This window comes from Taudactylus pleione, unplaced genomic scaffold, assembly GCF_031769625.1.
Source record: "Taudactylus pleione unplaced genomic scaffold, aTauple2 ptg001280l, whole genome shotgun sequence".
Classification (NCBI taxonomy): Eukaryota; Metazoa; Chordata; class Amphibia; order Anura; family Myobatrachidae; genus Taudactylus; species Taudactylus pleione.
The window spans coordinates 439,088-463,661 of NW_028285680.1; the positions used below are offsets into that span (position 1 = coordinate 439,088).

General features: G+C 44.2%; 1 protein-coding gene across 1 annotated transcript in view; it reads left to right on the forward strand.

The window, feature by feature from the left end:
• Window positions 1–833: 833 nt before the first annotated feature.
• LOC148443400 (periodic tryptophan protein 2 homolog) overlaps window positions 834–24,574 on the forward strand; it is a 40,637-nt gene continuing 16,896 nt past the window's right edge. Inside the window, exons 1-7 of the mRNA XM_088462879.1 lie at window positions 834–917; window positions 12,726–12,838; window positions 16,833–16,927; window positions 17,003–17,102; window positions 17,175–17,318; window positions 17,417–17,552; window positions 17,817–18,022. Of these exons, the coding sequence (XP_088319005.1) occupies window positions 900–917; window positions 12,726–12,838; window positions 16,833–16,927; window positions 17,003–17,102; window positions 17,175–17,318; window positions 17,417–17,552; window positions 17,817–18,022 (812 nt within the window). The 5' untranslated portion in view covers window positions 834–899. The remainder of the gene's footprint in view (window positions 918–12,725; window positions 12,839–16,832; window positions 16,928–17,002; window positions 17,103–17,174; window positions 17,319–17,416; window positions 17,553–17,816; window positions 18,023–24,574) is intronic.

The following is a 24,574-nucleotide window of genomic DNA, read 5'->3' on the forward strand; positions in this document are numbered from 1 at the left end:
GATACTTTTCAGAATCTCATAGGGATCATTGTGCCTTATAATAACCAATGCAAGGAAATGACACTAATGATCCCATTTGAATGTATTTATCTGTTTTTTAATATAACAGCTTCATAATGGGGGAGATTGCTAGACTCTTCAGGGAGACAGGGAGATTGCTGCTATTTCAGGGAGTCTCCCTGACAATGAGGGAAAGTTGGCAAGTATGAGAGGGTATAATAATGAGGGGGGGAATATTATTAGATAGAGGCTATAATAATGATGAGAGGAGTATTATTACATACAGAGGGTATAATAATGAGGTGGGAAGTATTATTTCATACAGAGGGTATAATAATGAGGGGGGAAGTAGTATTACATACAGAGGGTATAATAATGAGGTGGGAAGTATTATTACAGACAGAGGATATAATAATGAGGTGGGAAGTATTATTACAGACTGAGGATATAATAATGAGGTGGGAAGTATTATTACATACTGAGGGTATAATAATGAGGATAGGAGTATTATTACATACAGAGGCTATAATAATGATGAGAGGAGTATTATTACATACAGACGGTATAATAATGAGGTGGGAAGTATTATTAAATACAGAGGGTATAATAATGAGGGGGGAGTATTATTACATATTGATGGTATAATAATTAGGGGGGAAGTATTATTACAGACAGAGGCTATAATAATGATGAGAGGAGGGGGAGAGAGGGTGTTATTAAAGACTGTGGAGTTCTAATGTGTGATTACAATGTGTCACCGGCCGCCATGTTTCCGGAGCCCTGACGATGGTTAATACGATGCGGCGGAAATGACGTTTAAGATGCGGAAGCGGAAGCGGAAGTGGTAGTGGTAGTATACATGCTGGGTACATGTGTTTGTGCTGCCCGGAGCCGGAGACATGAAATATTCCTACAAGGTGATTGTTTTATATCTACAGTATTATAGTGTATGCTCCGTATATACCCCTCATATTATATGTACTGTACTATATACAATAGTGTATGCTCCGTATATACCCCTCATATTATATGTACTGTACTATATACAATAGTGTATGCTCCGTATATACCCCTCATATTATATGTACTGTACTATATACAATAGTGTATGCTCCGTATATACCCCTCATATTATATGTACTGTACTATATACAATAGTGTATGCTCCGTATATACCCCTCATATTATATGTACTGTACTATATACAATAGTGTATGCTCCGTATATACCCCTCATATTATATGTACTGTACTATATACAATAGTGTATGCTCCGTATATACCCCTCATATTATATGTACTGTACTATATACAATAGTGTATGCTCCGTATATACCTCCTCATATTATATGTACTGTGCTATATACAATAGTGTATGCTCCGTATATACCCCTCATATTATATGTACTGTGCTATATACAATAGTGTATGCTCCGTATATACTCCTCATATTATATGTACTGTACTATATACAATAGTGTATGCTCCGTATATACTCCTCATATTATATGTACTGTGCTATATACAATAGTGTATGCTCCGTATATACCCCTCATATTATATGTACTGTGCTATATACAATAGTGTATGCTCCGTATATACCCCTCATATTATATGTACTGTGCTATATACAATAGTGTATGCTCCGTATATACCCCTCATATTATATGTACTGTGCTATATACAATAGTGTATGCTCCGTATATACTCCTCATATTATATGTACTGTGCTATATACAATAGTGTATGCTCCTTATATACCTCCTCATATTATATGTACTGTGCTATATACAATAGTGTATGCTCCGTATATACCCCTCATATTATATGTACTGTGCTATATACAATAGTGTATGCTCCGTATATACCCCTCATATTATATGTACTGTGCTATATACAATAGTGTATGCTCCGTATATACCCCTCATATTATATGTACTGTGCTATATACAATAGTGTATGCTCCGTATATACCCCTCATATTATATGTACTGTGCTATATACAATAGTGTATGCTCCGTATATACCCCTCATATTATATGTACTGTGCTATATACAATAGTGTATGCTCCGTATATACCCCTCATATTATATGTACTGTACTATATACAATAGTGTATGCTCCGTATATACTCCTCATATTATATGTACTGTGCTATATACAATAGTGTATGCTCCGTATATACTCCTCATATTATATGTACTGTGCTATATACAATAGTGTATGCTCCGTATATACTCCTCATATTATATGTACTGTACTATATACAATAGTGTATGCTCCGTATATACCCCTCATATTATATGTACTGTGCTATATACAATAGTGTATGCTCCGTATCTACTCCTCATATTATATGTACTGTGCTATATACAATAGTGTATGCTCCGTATATACCCCTCATATTATATGTACTGTGCTATATACAATAGTGTATGCTCCGTATATACCCCTCCTCATATTATATGTACTGTGCTATATACAATAGTGTATGCTCCGTATATACCCTCATATTATATGTACTGTGCTATATACAATAGTGTATGCTCCGTATATACCCCTCATATTATATGTACTGTGCTATATACAATAGTGTATGCTCCGTATATACTCCTCATATTATATGTACTGTGCTATATACAATAGTGTATGCTCCGTATATACCCCTCATATTATATGTACTGTGCTATATACAATAGTGTATGCTCCGTATATACCCCTCATATTATATGTACTGTGCTATATATCAATAGTGTATGCTCCGTATATACCCCTCATTATATGTACTGTGCTATATACAATAGTGTATGCTCCGTATATACCCCTCATATTATATGTACTGTGCTATATACAATAGTGTATGCTCCGTATATACCCTCATATTATATATACTGTGCTATATACAATAGTGTATGCTCCGTATATACCCCTCATATTATATTACTGTGCTATATACAATAGTGTATGCTCCGTATATACCCCTCATATTATATGTACTGTGCTATATACAATAGTGTATGCTCCGTATATACCCCTCATATTATATGTACTGTGCTATATACAATAGTGTATGCTCCGTATATACCCCTCATATTATATGTACTGTGCTATATACAATAGTGTATGCTCCGTATATACCCCTCATATTATATGTACTGTGCTATATACAATAGTGTATGCTCCGTATATACCCCTCATATTATATGTACTGTGCTATATACAATAGTGTATGCTCCGTATATACCCCTCATATTATATGTACTGTGCTATATACAATAGTGTATGCTCCGTATATACCCCTCATATTATATGTACTGTGCTATATACAATAGTGTATGCTCCGTATATACTCCTCATATTATATGTACTGTGCTATATACAATAGTGTATGCTCCGTATATACCTCCTCATATTATATGTACTTGTGCTATATACAATAGTGTATGCTCCGTATATACCCCTCATATTATATGTACTGTGCTATATACAATAGTGTATGCTCCGTATATACCCCTCATATTATATGTACTGTGCTATATACAATAGTGTATGCTCCGTATATACCCCTCATATTATATGTACTGTGCTATATACAATAGTGTATGCTCCGTATATACTCCTCATATTATATGTACTGTGCTATATACAATAGTGTATGCTCCGTATATACCCCTCATATTATATGTACTGTGCTATATACAATAGTGTATGCTCCGTATATACCCCTCATATTATATGTACTGTGCTATATACAATAGTGTATGCTCCGTATATACCCCTCATATTATATGTACTGTGCTATATACAATAGTGTATGCTCCGTATATACCCCTCATATTATATGTACTGTGCTATATACAATAGTGTATGCTCCGTATATACTCCTCATATTATATGTACTGTGCTATATACAATAGTGTATGCTCCGTATATACTCCTCATATTATATGTACTGTGCTATATACAATAGTGTATGCTCCGTATATACCCTCATATTATATGTACTGTGCTATATACAATAGTGTATGCTCCGTATATACCCTCATATTATATGTACTGTGCTATATACAATAGTGTATGCTCCGTATATACTCCTCATATTATATGTACTGTGCTATATACAATAGTTGTATGCTCCGTATATACCCTCATATTATATGTACTGTGCTATATACAATAGTGTATGCTCCGTATATACCCCTCATATTATATGTACTGTGCTATATACAATAGTGTATGCTCCGTATATACCCCTCATATTATATGTACTGTGCTATATACAATAGTGTATGCTCCGTATATACTCCTCATATTATATGTACTGTGCTATATTCAATAGTGTATGCTCCGTATATATACCCCTCATATTATATGTACTGTGCTATATTCAATAGTGTATGCTCCGTATATACCCCTCATATTATATGTACTGTGCTATATACAAGTGTATGCTCCGTATATACCCCTCATATTATATGTACTGTGCTATATACAATAGTGTATGCTCCGTATATACTCCTCATATTATATGTACTGTGCTATATACAATAGTGTATGCTCCGTATATACCCCTCATATTATATGTACTGTGCTATATACAATAGTGTATGCTCCGTATATACCCCTCATATTATATGTACTGTGCTATATACAATAGTGTATGCTCCGTATATACTCCTCATATTATATGTACTGTGCTATATACAATAGTGTATGCTCCGTATATACCCCTCATATTATATGTACTGTGCTATATACAATAGTGTATGCTCCGTATATACTCATATTATATGTACTGTACTATATACAATAGTGTATGCTCCGTATATACTCATATTATATGTACTGTACTATATACAATAGTGTATGCTCCATATATACCTCCTCATATATGTACTGTACTATATACAATAGTGTATGCTCCGTATATACCCCTCATACTATATACAATAGTGTATGCTCCGTATATACCCCTCATACTATATACAATAGTGTATGCTCCGTATATACCCCTCATACTATATACAATAGTGTATGCTCCGTATATACTCCTCATATTATATGTACTGTACTATATACAATAGTGTATGCTCCGTATATACTCCTCATATTATATGTACTGTACTATATACAATAGTGTATGCTCCGTATATACTCCTCATATTATATGTACTGTACTATATACAATAGTGTATGCTCCATATATACCTCCTCATATATGTACAGTACTATATACAATAGTGTATGCTCTTTATATACTCCTCATATTATATGTACTGTACTATATACAATAGTGTATGCTCCATATATACCTCCTCATATATGTACAGTACTATATACAATAGTGTATGCTCCATATATACCTCCTCATATTATTACATACAGAGGGTATAATAATGAGTGTGGAAGTATCCATGTACTGTACTATATACAATGAAGTTCCATGTACTGTACTATATACAATAGTGTATGCTCCGTATATACCCCTCATATTATATGTACTGTACTATATACAATAGTGTATGCTCTGTATATACCCCTCATATTATATGTACTGTACTATATACAATAGTGTATGCTCCGTATATACCCCTCATATTATATGTACTGTGCTATATACAATAGTGTATGCTCCGTATATACCCCTCATATTATATGTACTGTGCTATATACAATAGTGTATGCTCCGTATATACCCCTCATATTATATGTACTGTGCTATATACAATAGTGTATGCTCCGTATATACTCCACATATTATATGTACTGTACTATATACAATAGTGTATGCTCCGTATATACCCCTCATATTATATGTACTGTGCTATATACAATAGTGTATGCTCCGTATATACTCCTCATATTATATGTACTGTGCTATATACAATAGTGTATGCTCCGTATATACTCCTCATATTATATGTACTGTGCTATATACAATAGTGTATGCTCCGTATATACTCCTCATATTATATGTACTGTGCTATATACAATAGTGTATGCTCCGTATCTACTCTCATATTATATGTACTGTGCTATATACAATAGTGTATGCTCCGTATATACCCCTCATATTATATGTACTGTGCTATATACAATAGTGTATGCTCCGTATATACCCCTCATATTATATGTACTGTGCTATATACAATAGTGTATGCTCCGTATATACCCCTCATATTATATGTACTGTGCTATATACAATAGTGTATGCTCCGTATATACTCCTCATATTATATGTACTGTGCTATATACAATAGTGTATGCTCCGTATATACCCCTCATATTATATGTACTGTGCTATATACAATAGTGTATGCTCCGTATATACCCCTCATATTATATGTACTGTGCTATATACAATAGTGTATGCTCCGTATATACTCCTCATATTATATGTACTGTGCTATATACAATAGTGTATGCTCCGTATATACCCCTCATATTATATGTACTGTGCTATATACAATAGTGTATGCTCCGTATATACCTCCTCATATTATATGTACTGTACTATATACAATAGTGTATGCTCCGTATATACCCCTCATATTATATGTACTGTGCTATATACAATAGTGTATGCTCCGTATATACCCCTCATACTATATGTACTGTACTATATACAATAGTGTATGCTCCGTATATACTCCTCATATTATATGTACTGTACTATATACAATAGTGTATGCTCCGTATATACCCCTCATACTATATACAATAGTGTATGCTCCGTATATACCTCCTCATATATGTACAGTACTATATACAATAGTGTATGCTCCATATATACCTCCTCATATATGTACTGTACTATATACAATAGTGTATGCTCCGTATATACCCCTCATACTATATACAATAGTGTATGCTCCGTATATACCCCTCATACTATATACAATAGTGTATGCTCCGTATATACCCCTCATACTATATACAATAGTGTATGCTCCGTATATACTCCTCATATTATATGTACTGTACTATATCCAATAGTGTATGCTCCGTATATACTCCTCATATTATATGTACTGTACTATATACAATAGTGTATGCTCCGTATATACTCCTCATATTATATGTACTGTACTATATACAATAGTGTATGCTCCATATATACCTCCTCATATATGTACAGTACTATATACAATAGTGTATGCTCTGTATATACTCCTCATATTATATGTACTGTACTATATACAATAGTGTATGCTCCATATATACCTCCTCATATATGTACAGTACTATATACAATAGTGTATGCTCCATATATACCTCCTCATATTATTACATACAGAGGGTATAATAATGTGTGGAAGTATCCATGTACTGTACTATATACAATGAAGTTCCATGTACTGTACTATATACAATAGTGTATGCTCCGTATATACCCCTCATATTATATGTACTGTACTATATACAATAGTGTATGCTCTGTATATACCCCTCATATTATATGTACTGTACTATATACAATAGTGTATTCTCCGTATATACCCCTCATATTATATGTACTGTGCTATATACAATAGTGTATGCTCCGTATATACTCCTCATAATATATGTACTGTGCTATATACAATAGTGTATGCTCCGTATATACTCCTCATATTATATGTACTGTGCTATATACAATAGTGTATGCTCCGTATATACTCCTCATATTATATGTACTGTGCTATATACAATAGTGTATGCTCCGTATATACTCCTCATATTATATGTACTGTGCTATATACAATAGTGTATGCTCCGTATATACTCCTCATATTATATGTACTGTGCTATATACAATAGTGTATGCTCCGTATATACTCCTCATATTATATGTACTGTGCTATATACAATAGTGTATGCTCCGTATATACTCCTCATATTATATGTACTGTGCTATATACAATAGTGTATGCTCCGTATATACTCCTCATACTATATGTACTGTATACAATAGTGTATGCTCCGTATATACCCCTCATACTATATGTACTGTACTATATACAATAGTGTATGCTCCGTATATACTCCTCATATTATATGTACTGTTCTATATACAATAGTGTATGCTCCGTATATACTCCTCATATTATATGTATTGTACTATATACAATAGTGTATGCTCCGTATATACTCCTCATATTATATGTACTGTACTATATACAATAGTGTATGATCCTTATATACTCCTCATATTATATGTAATGTACTATATACAATGGTGTATGCTCCGTATATACCCCTCATATTATATCTACAGTACTATATACTATAGTGTATGCTCCGTATATACCCCTCATATTATATCTACAGTACCATATACTATAGTGTATGCTCCGTATATACCCCTCATATTATATGTACAGTACTATATACTATAGTGTATGCTCCGTATATACTCCTCATATTATATGTACTGTACTATATACAATAGTGTATGCTCCGTATATACTCCTCATATTATATGTACTGTACTATATACAATAGTGTATGCTCCATGTATACCTCTCATATTATATGTACTGTACTATATACAATAGTGTATGCTACATGTATACCTCTCATATTATATGTACTGTACTATATACAATAGTGTATGCTCCGTATATAGCCCTCATATTATATGTACTGTACTATATACAATAGTGTATGCTCCGTATCTACTCCTCATATTATATGTACTGTGCTATATACAATAGTGTATGCTCCGTATCTACTCCTCATATTATATGTACTGTGCTATATACAATAGTGTATGCTCCGTTTATACTCCTCATATTATATGTACTGTACTGTATACAATAGTGTATGCTCCTTATATACCCCTCATATTATATCTACTGTATACAATAGTGTATGCTCCGTATATACCCCTCATATTATATGTACTGTACTATATACAATAGTGTATGATCCGTTTATACTCATATTATATGTACTGTACTGTATACAATAGTGTATGCTCCTTATATACCCCTCATACTATATGTACTGTACTATATACAATAGTGTATGCTCCTTATATACCCCTCATACTATATGTACTGTACTATATAAAATAGTGTATGATCCGTATATACCCCTCATATTATATGTACGATACTATATACAATAGTGTATGCTCCATGTATGCCCCTCATATTATATCTGCTATAATATATACAGCTCCTCATATACTGCACTCTCTATATATACCCCTCATGTTATATGTACTGTAATATATATACAGCTCCTCATATACTGCACTCTATATATACCCCTCATGTTATATGTACTGTATTATATACAGCTCCTCATATACTGCACACTATCTACCCCTCATATGTACTGTAATATATACAGCTCCTAATATACTCATATACTGCATGCTCTTTAAATACCCCTCATATTATATGTACTGTAATATATACAGCTCCTCAAATACTGCACGCTCTATGTATACTCGTCTTATGTGCTGTACTATATACAGGTTCTCATATACTGCATTCTCTATATATACCCCTCATATTATATGTGCTGCAATATATACAGCTCCTCATATTTTGCATTCTCCATATATAAAAACCAAAAAATATCTGTGAGACTGATAGAGCTCCCACTTGATAGATGTATAGTGTGTTGTACCACACAGTATATAACACCTTGGAATCACACATGAGGTATCTCAATAAAAAGGTGTATTTATTACATGAACTTCGAATATAAAAAATGGAATAAAAATAGAATAAAAAACAATTACATATAATGTGCAAAATGAAGCAATAAGAGTCCTCCTGGTAGGTTACCGTTTTGGGTGGGTGGTGTGAGAACACGATGGAGATAGTCCTGATGAATTAGGCTAGTATTTCTTCACACCACCAGATATTAAGCCCAAATCTGAAGTTCTCCAAAATCCTTTCCCAGGAGGTATGTGCTTTTGTCATACCTCCTGGGAAAGGATTTTGGAGAACTCCAGAGAACTTCAGATTTGGGCTTAATATCTGGTGGTGTGAAGAAATATTAGCCTAATTCATCAGGACTATCTCCATCGTCTTCTCACACCACCCACCCAAAACGGTAACTTACCAGGAGGACTCTTATTGCTTCATTTTGCACATTATATGTAATTGTTTTCTATTCTATTTTTATTCCATTTTTTATATTCGAAGTTCATGTAATAAATACACCTTTTTATTGAGATACCTCATGTGTGATTCCAAGGTGTTATATACTGTGTGGTACAACACACTATACATCTATCAAGTGGGAGCGCTATCAGTCTCATAGATATTTTTTGGTTTTTAGTTTCGCTGATTATGGTGTATAATCTTTTTTCTATGAGGAAGTAAGCTGCATCCCATTTACACACACACACCTTGAGAAATTTTTCTAAAGTCTAGGAGCCAGGATGAAAGTGTACGAACCAGACCACTGTCCCCCCCCCAAAAAAAATGACAGGAGTGAGTGAGGAGCACAGCTCTGTGTGTTATACACACTATACTAGTCCACAAAATGGTCACAGTTGAATGGATACAGTAAAATGGAGGCCCCCTCACTGCTCTGCTCAGCTCCCCTGTGCATAACGGTGGGTTTCGTTCTGATCGAGATGAATAGTAAACACGTGACCAATTTAGTGAGTACAAATGAACACCCTTCATTTACAAGAAACAAACAACATACAAAGTATACAGTATACTCAACTTTTGTCTAGGTATTCAGATGACACCGTTAGTTCATCATCTTCAACATAAGATGTACTTCATCTTCATCTGGGCAGCCCTCGTTTCAATAACGCCCAGGCAGTTCAGTATACATTGCAGGCACCCTACTGCAGTCTCAGGTCCATGCACGAGCCAAAGAGCCTTAGTCTATGTCTTGATTTATAAACCATAATATGGGTGTTGTCTTTCCGGATATTAAGCCCATATTAGTTACATACTGGGTACCAAGCCCTGATTGGTAGAACGTAGCATGAACCATAGTTATCTCTTGCACATGCTCTGTAAGCACTAACATATACTACCAAAGACATACAGTAATGACGAATCCTAATGTCTGGAGATAAACTCTCAAAGCCCCTTTGTTTAGAGAAAATGGGCATCACTGCCAATAACCCATAATGCTTAGCGTCTCTACACATCTCACAATGGTCATCCCACTGGAATGTGGCTCACTGTCTACTGATAACACCCTATAAGCTATGGATGGCTCATTATACATCTCTGATAGTGACAGGTACAAGTTGGGACCTCTCAATTTCAATGTCTTGGGGCCTAGCACAGGGTGTATGTGTTACAATTTATATGCCTATATAGAAATTAATTATTTAACCCACTGGTTACACCCTGCTCCACCCCCCACCCTCCAGTAATAACGGACCACATTTCACATAAAACAATGGTGCCAGAAAGTGCAACAAAACCCCCCTCCCCTCGTGGTCACACCGCTATCCCTCTGAAGCCGCTCCGCAATCCCTGGCCACGCATACACCCTACTACCGGAGAGCTCTATGCAGCCGGAGATAGGAGACAGTAGACAGCCGGGGACGTACAGGAGGATCAGTTTAGACTGAGACAGACAGCAGGGACCAGAGCAGGACAGGAGGAGTCAGTGTAGGCCGGGACGGACACAGGCACAGCAGTCACCGCAGGTGGCACTCAGCACATGCACTCCTGTGTATGATATGAACACCGCAATACTATGTGCATGAATCTCTGCTGGAGCGGATGAGGATCTGCTTCTTCCCTCACTGCAAAACCTAGTAGCGAGGCAGCAAAATCTGGTAGCCGTGGCGACCTGGCCCCTGGGATTTGTCGAGCCCTGTATAATATATATATATATGTGTATGTATGTATATGTGTGTGTGTGTATAATATATATATATATATATATATAATATGTGTGTGTATTCTGCATGCTCTATATATGTATTCTCATCATATAGCCCTCATGTATATTAATATATACATCATATAGATATATATGTATGATATACACACACATCATACACCCCTCATATTATATGTACTGTACTATATACAGCTCCTCATTATATACATATGTATACTTCATGCTCTGAGGAGCCTGCAAATTCCATTAAAAATGTTTTTTTGACTCCATAGTTAATAAACAGTCCCTAAAAGTATATTTGTCCCAAAAAATATTGATATACATGTAGTCATTCTATGCCGGAGGAGTGTCCCGCGTCTGATTTTTCCTTTATTGCACCTCTCCCTGATGTCACAGTGCGATAGTACATACCTCAGCTTCTTTCCAGGTGACTACGATATACAGTATTGAAAGCACAATCCAAATTCATCCCGTAGTTTTTGCCTGATGCCGGAACGAACAGACACACAAAAATGTATTATTATTATTTTTTTTTTTTACTCCATAGTTCTTGTACAGACACAACCATTACAGCTTTATTATAAGTGTGTGTATATGTGTGTGTGTGTGTGTGTGTGTATATCTGTGTGTGTATGTATGTGTGTGTATTGTTTACCCCCATCTCTTATGTCATACATTCTGTACAGTGGGAGTGATACCGTGTACTCCTGTATATATGCAGATATATATTGTGTACGCGCAGTATATATACACACACGTACGTACATGCTGATACCCCGTCGTAGTGTAAATGTGTACCAGCACCCTAATATAGAGTGTAATGGTCCTGCAGACTGTTGGGGTACAGGGATGAGACCCCCCCCCTCTCACTTCTCTGTCTGTTTTGTGCTCTCCTCTAGTTCAGTAACCTCCTGGGAACCTTTTACCGCCGCGGGAATCTGACCTTCACCCCTGACGGGAATTCGCTCATCAGTCCTGTAGGAAACAGGCTGAGCCTCTTCCACCTGAAGAAGTGAGTGGCACCCTGGTGTGTGGTTACTACAGGAGATAGATGTAGGGTGCGGGCACTCGGCTGAGCACTTGGATTGGGGCTACACAGAGATATATATAGATATATACACACACACAGTCAGGTGCATAAATATTGGGACATTGCGGGTGAAGACGGCTCCCGCAGGCTGTTAGGGCAGGGCGCTTTTTGCCTTCCAGCCTAGCGGGAACGCTATATATATATATATATATAATATATTTATTATATAGCAGGAAGTTTAGTGCCTCTGTCTAATTGTAGGACTGGTTGCATAGGGGGTATATATACTACAGTGAGAGGGTTTAGAGGTGGAGATGTTGCCAATAGCAACTAATCAGATTCCAGCTGTTATCTTCTAGAGTGTGCTAGTTAAATGTTAAGTAGAATCTGATTGGTTGCTATGGGCAACATCTCCATTTCTAAACACTCACTTTAGTAACTATTCCCCATAGTCTTATTTTACAGTAAATACACAACAGATGCTCCCACCAACTGCAATACAACATCATACACCGCTCATACTGCCCCCTCCCAAATATGTATCCAGGTCCAGAGGGATCCTCTCTCTGCCTGCCTGTTGTGCTGCTTCTTACTCTCTCTCTGCCTGCCTGTTGTGCTGCTTCTTACGCCTTCTCTGTCTGCCTGTTGTGCTGCTTCTTACGCTCTCTCTGTCTGCCTGTTGTGCCGCTTCTTACGCTCTCTCTGCCTGCCTGTTGTGCCGCTTCTTACGCTCTCTGCCTGCCTGTTGTGCCGCTTCTTACGCTCTCTCTGCCTGCCTGTTGTGCCGCTTCTTACGCTCTCTCTGCCTGCCTGTTGTGCCGCTTCTTACGCTCTCTCTGCCTGCCTGTTGTGCCGCTTCTTACGCTCTCTCTGCCTGCCTGTTGTGCCGCTTCTTACGCTCTCTCTGCCTGCCGGTTGTGCCGCTTCTTACGCTCTCTCTGCCTGCCGGTTGTGCCGCTTCTTACGCTCGCCCTGCCTGTTGTTCCGCTTCTTACGCTCGCTCTGCCTGTTGTGCTGCTTCTTACGCTCTCTCTGCCTGTTGTGCTGCTTCTTACGCTCGCTCTGCCTGTTGTGCTGCTTCTTACGCTCGCTCTGCCTGTTGTGCTGCTTCTTACGCTCGCTCTGCCTGTTGTGCTGCTTCTTACGCTCGCTCTGCCTGTTGTGCTGCTTCTTACGCTCGCTCTGCCTGTTGTGCTGCTTCTTACGCTCGCTCTGCCTGTTGTGCTGCTTCTTACGCTCGCTCTGCCTGTTGTGCTGCTTCTTACGCTCGCTCTGCCTGTTGTGCTGCTTCTTACGCTCGCTCTGCCTGTTGTGCTGCTTCTTACGCTCGCTCTGCCTGTTGTGCTGCTTCTTACGCTCGCTCTGCCTGTTGTGCTGCTTCTTACGCTCTCTCTGCCTGTTGTGCTGCTTCTTACGCTCTCTCTGCCTGTTGTGCTGCTTCTTACGCTCTCTCTGCCTGTTGTGCTGCTTCTTACGCTCTCTCTGCCTGTTGTGCTGCTTCTTACGCTCTCTCTGCCTGTTGTGCTGCTTCTTACGCTCTCTCTGCCTGTTGTGCTGCTTCTTACGCTCTCTCTGCCTGTTGTGCTGCTTCTTACGCTCTCTCTGCCTGTTGTGCTGCTTCTTACGCTCTCTCTGCCTGTTGTGCTGCTTCTTACGCTCGCTCTGCCTGTTGTGCTGCTTCTTACGCTCGCTCTGCCTGTTGTGCTGCTTCTTACGCTCGCTCTGCCTGTTGTGCTGCTTCTTACGCTCGCTCTGCCTGTTGTGCTGCTTCTTACGCTCGCTCTGCCTGTTGTGCTGCTTCTTACGCTCGCTCTGTCTGCCTGTTGTGCTGCTTCTTACGCTCGCTCTGTCTGCCTGTTGTGCTGCTTCTTACGCTCTCTCTGTCTGCCTGTTGTGCTGCTTCTCACGCTCTCTCTGTCTGCCTGTTGTGCTGCTTCTTACGCTCGCTCTGCCTGCCTGTTGTGCTGCTTCTCACGCTCGCTCTGTCTGCCTGTTGTGCTGCTTCTTACTCTCTCTCTGTCTGCCTGTTGTGCTGCCTCTTACTCTCTGTCTGCCTGTTGTGCTGCTTCTCACGCTCTCTCTGTCTGCCTGTTGTGCTGCTTCTCACGCTCTCTCTGCCTGTTGTGCTGCTTCTTACGCTCTCTCTGTCTGCCTGTTGTGCTGCTTCTTACGCTCTCTGCCTGCCTGTTGTGCTGCTTCTCACGCTCTCCCTGCCTGCCTGTTGTGCTGCTTCTCACGCTCTCTCTGCCTGCCTGTTGTGCTGCTTCTCACGCTCTCTCTGCCTGCCTGTTGTGCTGCTTCTCACGCTCTCTCTGCCTGCCTGTTGTGCTGCGTCTTACGCTCTTTCTGCCTGCCTGTTGTGCTGCTTCTTACGCTCTCTCTGTCTGCCTGTTGTGCTGCTTCTTACGCTCTCTCTGTCTGCCTGTTGTGCTGCTTCTTACGCTCTCTCTGCCTGCCTGTTGTGCTGCTTCTTACGCTCTCTCTGTCTGCCTGTTGTGCTGCTTCTTACGCTCTCTCTGTCTGCCTGTTGTGCTGCTTCTTACGCTCTCTCTGTCTGCCTGTTGTGCTGCTTCTTACGCTCGCTCTGTCTGCCTGTTGTGCTGCTTCTTACGCTCGCTCTGTCTGCCTGTTGTGCTGCTTCTTACGCTCGCTCTGCCTGCCTGTTGTGCTGCTTCTTACGCTCTCTGTCTGCCTGTTGTGCTGCGTCTTACGCTCTTTCTGCCTGCCTGTTGTGCTGCTTCTTACGCTCTCTCTGTCTGCCTGTTGTGCTGCTTCTTACGCTCTCTCTGTCTGCCTGTTGTGCTGCTTCTTACGCTCTCTCTGCCTGCCTGTTGTGCTGCTTCTTACGCTCTCTCTGTCTGCCTGTTGTGCTGCTTCTTACGCTCTCTCTGTCTGCCTGTTGTGCTGCTTCTTACGCTCTCTCTGTCTGCCTGTTGTGCTGCTTCTTACGCTCTCTCTGTCTGCCTGTTGTGCTGCTTCTTACGCTCTCTCTGTCTGCCTGTTGTGCTGCTTCTTACGCTCTCTCTGTCTGCCTGTTGTGCTGCTTCTTACGCTCTCTCTGTCTGCCTGTTGTGCTGCTTCTTACGCTCTCTCTGTCTGCCTGTTGTGCTGCTTCTTACGCTCGCTCTGTCTGCCTGTTGTGCTGCTTCTTACGCTCTCTCTGCCTGCCTGTTGTGCTGCTTCTTACGCTCTCTCTGTCTGCCTGTTGTGCTGCTTCTTACGCTCTCTCTGTCTGCCTGTTGTGCTGCTTCTTACGCTCTCTCTGTCTGCCTGTTGTGCTGCTTCTTACGCTCTCTCTGTCTGCCTGTTGTGCTGCTTCTTACGCTCGCTCTGTCTGCCTGTTGTGCTGCTTCTTACGCTCTCTCTGTCTGCCTGTTGTGCTGCGTCTTACGCTCTCTCTGCCTGCCTGTTGTGCTGCTTCTTACGCTCTCTCTGTCTGCCTGTTGTGCTGCTTCTTACGCTCTCTCTGTCTGCCTGTTGTGCTGCTTCTTACGCTCTCTCTGTCTGCCTGTTGTGCTGCTTCTTACGCTCTCTCTGTCTGCCTGTTGTGCTGCTTCTTACGCTCTCTCTGTCTGCCTGTTGTGCTGCTTCTTACGCTCTCTCTGTCTGCCTGTTGTGCTGCTTCTTACGCTCTCTCTGCCTGCCTGTTGTGCTGCTTCTTACGCTCTCTCAAAAGATTGTACATGCAGATTGAGAGAGCCTGCTGCTACTTATCCTCTCTCCCTGCGTGCACGCTCTATTGGGGTGCTCCACCTTATTGTCTTCACGCACGCTTGCTCTGTCCCTGCACGCTTTTGCTTACAGTCTCTGTCCTTGCACTTTCTGAGCTGTCGCTTGTAGTCTCTCTGGCAGGTCTGTCTCTGTTTGGTTGCTGTTGCACGCGCTCTGCGCACAGAGTACTTTCTAATGATGACCATGTTTCCGGTAGCCCGTATTAGGGTCATGGTGGGGGATAATCTCTGGTTCTGCTCCTCAGTAACAATGCGGAGACTCTTCCCTTGGCAACTCGCTGTAACATCACATCTGTGGCTCAGTCACCGGATGGCTCTCTGGGAATACTGGTGGATGAAGGTGAGTCTCTTCCCAACATGGCTGCTCTGTGCCGTCTGCCTGCGTCTCTATATAACCCGCCTGGTCTCGTTACAGAGGGATCCGCTCTGCTCATCAGCTTCATCACAAAGTCTGTCCTGAACCACTTCAGCTTCCACCAACCGGTGCAGTGTGTGAGCTTCTCCCCGGACGGCAGGTGAGGTCCGCTCTCGGCTTGGGTCCCGAGCGTCCCCTTCAGCCTCCCATATCCTGATTTCTGTCCCTGCAGGAAGTTTGTGGTCTGTAAAGGCTCCGTAGCGTTACTCTACCACGCTCCGGGGATGAGACGGGAGTTCAATGCCTTCGTCTTGGATAAATCCTTCTATGGCCCTTATGATGAGACCACTTGTCTCGACTGGACGGATGACTCCAAGTAAGTGAGCGGAGGGGACTATGAGGGGTCCGAGGCGATAGAGCGTGGAGGGGAGATGATGGCGTCACTGTTTCCTTCTCTGTTGTTTTCCCGCACAGGTGCTTTGCGGTGGGCAGCAAGGACATGACTACGTGGGTGTTTGGCGCTGAGCGTTGGCAAAACCTCACCTATTACTCCCTTGGCGGTCACAAAGATGCCATCGTGTCCTGTTTCTTCCAGGAGGACAGTCTGGATGTGAGTAACTCTGCCATGGAGAGTGGGGCGTTGGGTGAGGGTTTACTTCTGTGCCACCGTAACGCACGGATTGCGTACATTGTATGGTTATACCCTGCATGATTCTGCGCCAGAGCACCGGTATCCCGTGTAGCGTGCTTGTATGTATGAGCCACATGTTGCAGGGTATATCGTTTAGCTTTTCTGCGCGGCTCGGTCTGCGTTGTGGGTCAGAGAGGTACATACAGATCATTATAGAGATATTCCTTATCCCCTGCCGTGCAGCTGTACAGCGTCAGCTCCGATGCCACGCTCTGCGTCTGGCAGTGCGACACCGAACTGTCCCAGCTGCTCCCCCGAAAACTAAAGAAGAAATCCCAAGAGGTGGAGAACATGGAAATAGAGGAAGACAGAGCGGAGGAGGTGCGAGGCACAGCCACCCCGGGGCCGGAAGAGAAGGCCGGGAGGGTGCAGTACAAGAGGCTCTGCAGGTAACTGTGTGTACATTATGTATATCTCTCACACTAGGATGTATCGTCGCCTCCTCCAGCGCTGAGGTCAGGACTGGGCGATGTGGACGCCGGGTGAGCATCTGATCACGATGTAACACAGGTGTCCCCAGCGCATGTCAGTTCTGCAAGCGCTGCAGTCAGGAGAGCGGTAAATGGATGGATGGTCCCTATCTGTATCCTAGTGTGAATGAGCCCCAAGGCCCACGTATTGCTGGTTTTTATACTATATGTACTAATGTAAATCTGAAACATTACAGTATTTGATTAGTTACTGTTTTCCATATTCTATATAAAGATTATTATGAAAGAAAACAGAAATATATATTTTCCATGTGGTTTCAGTGTGATTAGAATATTTTATACGTTAATATGAAAACATGTTAGAAGCAGTGTCTGAAAATATTTTAGGAAGATTGAGGCCACTGATATGAGGCAGCAGGGATCAGTGTCCAGCGGCTGCTCACCCCATATACATGAGGCAGCAGGGATCAGTGTCCAGCGGCTGCTCACCCCATATACATGAGGCAGCAGGGATCAGTGTCCAGCGGCTGCTCACCCGTAATACATGAGGCAGCAGGGATCAGTGTCCAGCGTCTGCTCACCCCATATACTTGAGACGGCAGGGATTAGTGTCCAGCGACTGCTCACCACTAATACATGAGGCAGCAGGGATCAGTGTCCAGCGGCTGCTCACCCGTAATACATGAGGCAGCAGGGATTAGTGTCCAGCGGCTGCTCACCCGTAATACATGAGGCAGCAGGGATTAGTGTCCAGCGTCTGCTCACCCCATATACATGAGACGGCAGGGATCAGAGTCCAGCGGCTGCTCACCCCATATACATGAGGCAGCAGGGATTAGTGTCCAGCGGCTGCTCACCACTAATACATGAGACAGCAGGGATCAGAGTCCAGCTTCTGCTCACCCGTAATACATGAGGCAGCAGGGATTAGTGTCCAGCGGCTGCTCACCCGTAATACATGAGGCAGCAGGGATTAGTGTCCAGCGGCTGCTCACCCGTAATCCATGAGGCAGCAGGGATTAGTGTCCAGCGGCTGCTCACCCCATATACATGAGGCAGCAGGGATTAGTGTCCAGCGGCTGCTCACCCCATATACATAAGGCAGCAGGGATTAGTGTCCAGCATCTGCTCACCCGTAATACATGAGGCAGCAGGGATTAGTGTCCAGCAGCTGCTCACACCTAGTACATGAGGCAGCAGAGATTAGTGTCCAGCAGCTGCTCACCCCATATACATGAGGCAGCAGGGATTAGTGTCCAGCGGCTGCTCACCCCTAATACATGAGGCAGCAGGGATTAGTGTCCAGCGGCTGCTCACCCCTAATACATGAGGCAGCAGGGATTAGTGTCCAGTGGCTGGTCACCCATAATACATGAGGCAGCAGAGATTAGTGTCCAGCAGCTGCTCACCCCATATACATGAGGCAGCAGGGATTAGTGTCCAGCGTCTGCTCACCCCATATACATGAGGCAGCAGGGATTAGTGTCCAGCGGCTGCTCACCCCTAATACATGAGGCAGCAGGGATTAGTGTCCAGCGGCTGCTCACCCCTAATACATGAGGCAGCAGGGATTAGTGTCCAGCGGCTGCTCAGCACTAGTACATGAGGCAGCAGGGATTAGTGTCCAGCGGCTGCTCACCCCTAATACATGAGGCAGCAGGGATTAGTGTCCAGCGGCTGCTCAGCACTAGTACATGAGGCAGGAGGGATTAGTGTCCAGCGTCTGCTCACCCCATATACATGAGGCAGCAGGGATTAGTGTCCAGCGGCTGCTCAGCACTAGTACATGAGGCAGGAGGGATCAGTGTCCAGCGGCTGCTCACCCCTAATACATGAGGCAGCAGGGATTAGTGTCCAGCGGCTGCTCACCCCTAATACATGAGGCAGCAGGGATTAGTGTCCAGCGTCTGCTCACCCCATATACATGAGGCAGCAGGGATTAGTGTCCAGCGTCTGCTCACCCGTAATACATGAGGCAGCAGGGATTAGTGTCCAGCATCTGCTCACCCCATATACATGAGGCAGCAGGGATTAGTGTCCAGCGTCTGCTCACCCGTAATACATGAGGCAGCAGGGATTAGTGTCCAGCGTCTGCTCACCCCATATATATGAGGCAGCAGGGATTAGTGTCCAGCGGCTGCTCACCCCTAATACATGAGGCAGCAGGGATCAGTGTCCTGCAGCTGCTCACCCCATATACATGAGGCAGCAGGGATCAGTGTCCAGCGGCTGCTCAGCACTATTACATGAGACAGCAGGGATCAGTGTCCAGCGGCTGCTCACCCCATATACATGAGGCAGCAGGGATTAGTGTGCAGCGGCTGCTCACCCCATATACATGAGGCAGCAGGGATTAGTGTCCAGCGGCTGCTCACCCCATATACATGAGGCAGCAGGGATTAGTGTCCAGCGGCTGCTCACCCCATATACATGAGGCAGCAGGGATCAGTGTCCAGCGGCTGCTCAGCACTATTACATGAGGCAGCAGGGATCAGTGTCCAGCGGCTGCTCACCCCTAGTACATGAGGCAGCAGGGATTAGTGTCCAGCGGCTGCTCACCCCTAATACATGAGGCAGCAGGGATTAGTGTCCAGCAGCTGCTCACCCCTAGTACATGAGGCAGCAGGGATTAGTGTCCAGCAGCTGCTCACCCCATATACATGAGGCAGCAGGGATTAGTGTCCAGCGGCTGCTCAGCACTAGTACATGAGGCAGCAGGGATCAGTGTCCAGCGTCTGCTCACCCCATATACATGAGACAGCAGGGATTAGTGTCCAGCGGCTGCTCAGCACTAGTACATGAGGCAGCAGGGATTAGTGTCCAGCGTCTGCTCACCCCATATACATGAGGCAGCAGGGATTAGTGTCCAGCGTCTGCTCACCCCTAATACATGAGGCAGCAGGGATTAGTGTCCAGCGGCTGCTCACCCCTAATACATGAGGCAGCAGGGATTAGTGTCCAGCGGCTCCTCAGCACTAGTACATGAGGCAGCAGGGATCAGTGTCCTGCAGCTGCTCACCCGTCATACATGAGGCAGCAGGGATTAGTGTCCAGCGTCTGCTCACCCTATATACATGAGGCAGCAGGGATCAGTGTCCAGCGTCTGCTCACCCGTAATACATGAGGCAGCAGGGATTAGTGTCCAGCAGCTGCTCACACCTAGTACATGAGGCAGCAGTGATTAGTGTCCAGCAGCTGCTCACCCCATATACATGAGGCAGCAGTGATTAGTGTCCAGCGGCTGCTCAGCACTAGTACATGAGACAGCAGGGATTAGTGTCCAGCGGCTGCTCAGCACTAGTACATGAGGCAGCAGGGATTAGTGTCCAGCGTCTGCTCACCCCATATACATGAGGCAGCAGGGATTAGTGTCCAGCGTCTGCTCACCCGTAATACATGAGGCAGCAGGGATTAGTGTCCAGCGTCTGCTCACCCCTAGTACATGAGGCAGCAGGGATTAGTGTCCAGCGGCTGCTCACCCCTAATACATGAGGCAGGCAGCAGGGATTAGTGTCCAGCGGCTGCTCACCCGTATACATGAGGCAGCAGGGATCAGTGTCCAGCGGCTGCTCACCCCTAATACATGAGGCAGCAGGGATTAGGGTCCAGCGTCTGCTCACCCCATATACATGAGGCAGAAGGGATTAGTGTCCAGCGTCTGCTCACCCCATATACATGAGGCAGCAGGGATTAGTGTCCAGCGGCTGCTCTCCCGTAATACTTGAGGCAGCAGGGATCGGTGTCCAGCGTCTGCTCACCCCATATACATGAGGCAGCAGGGATCAGTGTCCAGCGTCTGCTCACCCCATATACATGAGGCAGCAGGGATCAGTGTCCAGCGGCTGCTCACACCTAGTACACGAGGCAGCAGGGATTAGTGTCCAGCAGCTGCTCACCCCATATACATGAGGCAGCAGGGATTAGTGTCCAGCGGCTGCTCAGCACTAGTACATGAGGCAGCAGGGATCAGTGTCCAGCGTCTGCTCACCCCATATACATGAGACAGCAGGGATTAGTGTCCAGTGGCTGCTCACCCCTAATACATGAGGCAGCAGGGATTAGTGTCCAGCGGCTGCTCACCCCTAATACATGAGGCAGCAGGGATTAGTGTCCAGTGGCTGGTCACCCATAATACATGAGGCAGCAGGGATTAGTGTCCAGCGGCTGCTCAGCACTAGTACATGAGGCAGCAGGGATCAGTGTCCAGCGGCTGCTCACCCCTAATACATGAGGCAGCAGGGATCAGTGTCCAGCGGCTGCTCACCCCTAGTACATGAGACAGCAGGGATTAGTGTCCAGCGTCTGCTCACCCCATATACATGAGGCAGCAGGGATTAGTGTCCTGCAGCTGCTCACCCCATATACATGAGGCAGCAGGGATCAGTGTCCAGCGACTGCTCAGCACTATTACATGAGGCAGAAGGGATCAGTGTCCAGCGGCTGCTCAGCACTATTACATGAGGCAGCAGGAATTAGTGTCCAGCGACTGCTCACCCCTAGTACATGAGGCAGCAGGGATTAGTGTCCAGCGACTGCTTACCCCTAGTACATGAAACAGCAGGGATTAGTGTCCAGCGACTGCTCACCCCTAGTACATGAGGCAGCAGGGATCAGTGTCCAGCGTCTGCTCACCCCTATTCCTTGAGGCAGCAGGAATTAGTGTCCAGCGGCTGCTCAGCACTATTACATGAGGCAGCAGGGATTAGTGTCCAGCGACTGCTCACCCCTAGTACATGAGGCAGCAGGGATTAGTGTCCAGCGACTGCTCACCCCTAGTACACGAGGCAGCAGGGATCAGTGTCCAGAGGCTGCTCACCCCATATACATGAGGCAGCAGGGATCAGTGTCCAGCGACTGCTCAGCACTAATACATGAGGCAGCAGGGATCAGTGTCCAGCGACTGCTCAGCACTATTACATGAGGCAGCAGGGATCAGTGTCCAGCGTCTACTCACCCCTATTCCATAAGGCAGCAGGAATTAGTGTCCAGCGGCTGCTCAGCACTATTACATGAGGCAGCAGGGATTAGTGTCCAGCGGCTGCTCAGCAGTAGTACATGAGGCAGCAGGGATCAGTGTCCAGCGGCTGCTCACCCGTAATACATGAGGCAACAGGGATCAGTGTCCAGCGGCTGCTCACCCCTAGTACATGAGACAGCAGGGATTAGTGTCCAGCGTCTACTCACCCCATATACATGAGGCAGCAGGGATTAGTGTCCTGCAGCTGCTCACCCCATATACATGAGGCAGCAGGGATTAGTGTCCAGCGTCTGCTCACCCCTAATACATGAGGCAGCAGGGATTAGTGTCCAGCGTCTGCTCACCCCTAGTACATGAGGCAGCAGGGATTAGTGTCCAGCAGCTGCTCACCTCTAATACATGAGGCAGCAGGGATCAGTGTCCAGCGTCTGCTCACCCCTAATACATGAGGCAGCAGGGATCAGTGTCCAGCGTCTGCTCACCCCTATTACATGAGGCAGCAGGGATCAGTGTCCAGCGACTGCTCAGCACTATTACATGAGGCAGCAGGGATCAGTGTCCAGCGACTGCTCAGCACTATTACATGATGCAGCAGGGATCAGTGTGCAGCGGGTGCTCACCCCTAATACATGAGGCAGCAGGGATTAGTGTCCAGCGACTGCTCACCCCTAGTACATGAGGCAGCAGGGATCAGTGTCCAGCGTCTGCTCACCCCTATTCCATGAGGCAGCAGGAATTAGTGTCCAGCAGCTGCTCAGCACTATTACATGAGGCAGCAGGGATTAGTGTCCAGCGACTGCTCACCCCTAGTACATGAGGCAGCAGGGAGTAGTGTCCAGCGACTGCTCACCCCTAGTACACGAGGCAGCAGGGATCAGTGTCCAGAGGCTGCTCACCCCATATACATGAGGCAGCAGGGATCAGTGTCCAGCGACTGCTCAGCACTAATACATGAGGCAGCAGGGTTTCAGTGTCCAGCGTCTGCTCACCCCTATTCCATGAGGCAGCAGGAATTAGTGTCCAGCGGCTGCTCAGCACTAATACATGAGGCAGCAGGGTTTCAGTGTCCAGCGTCTGCTCACCCCTATTCCATGAGGCAGCAGGAATTAGTGTCCAGAGGCTGCTCCCCCCTTATACATGAGGCAGCAGGGATCAGTGTCCAGCGACTGCTCAGCACTATTACATGAGGCAGCAGGGATTAGTGTCCAGCGACTGCTCAGCACTATTATATGAGGCAGCAGGGATTAGTGTCCAGCGACTGCTCAGCACTATTACATGAGGCAGCTCGGATCAGTGTCCAGCGGCTGCTCAGCACTATTACATGAGGCAACAGGGATTAGTGTCCAGCGACTGCTCTGCACTAATACATGAGGCAGCATGGATCAGTGTCCAGCGACTGCTCAGCACTATTAAATGAGGCATCAGGGATCAGTGTCCAGCGTCTGCTCAGCACTATTACATGAGGCAGCAGGGATCAGTGTCCAGCGACTGCTCACCCCTAGTACATGAGGCAGCAGGGATCAGTGTCCAGC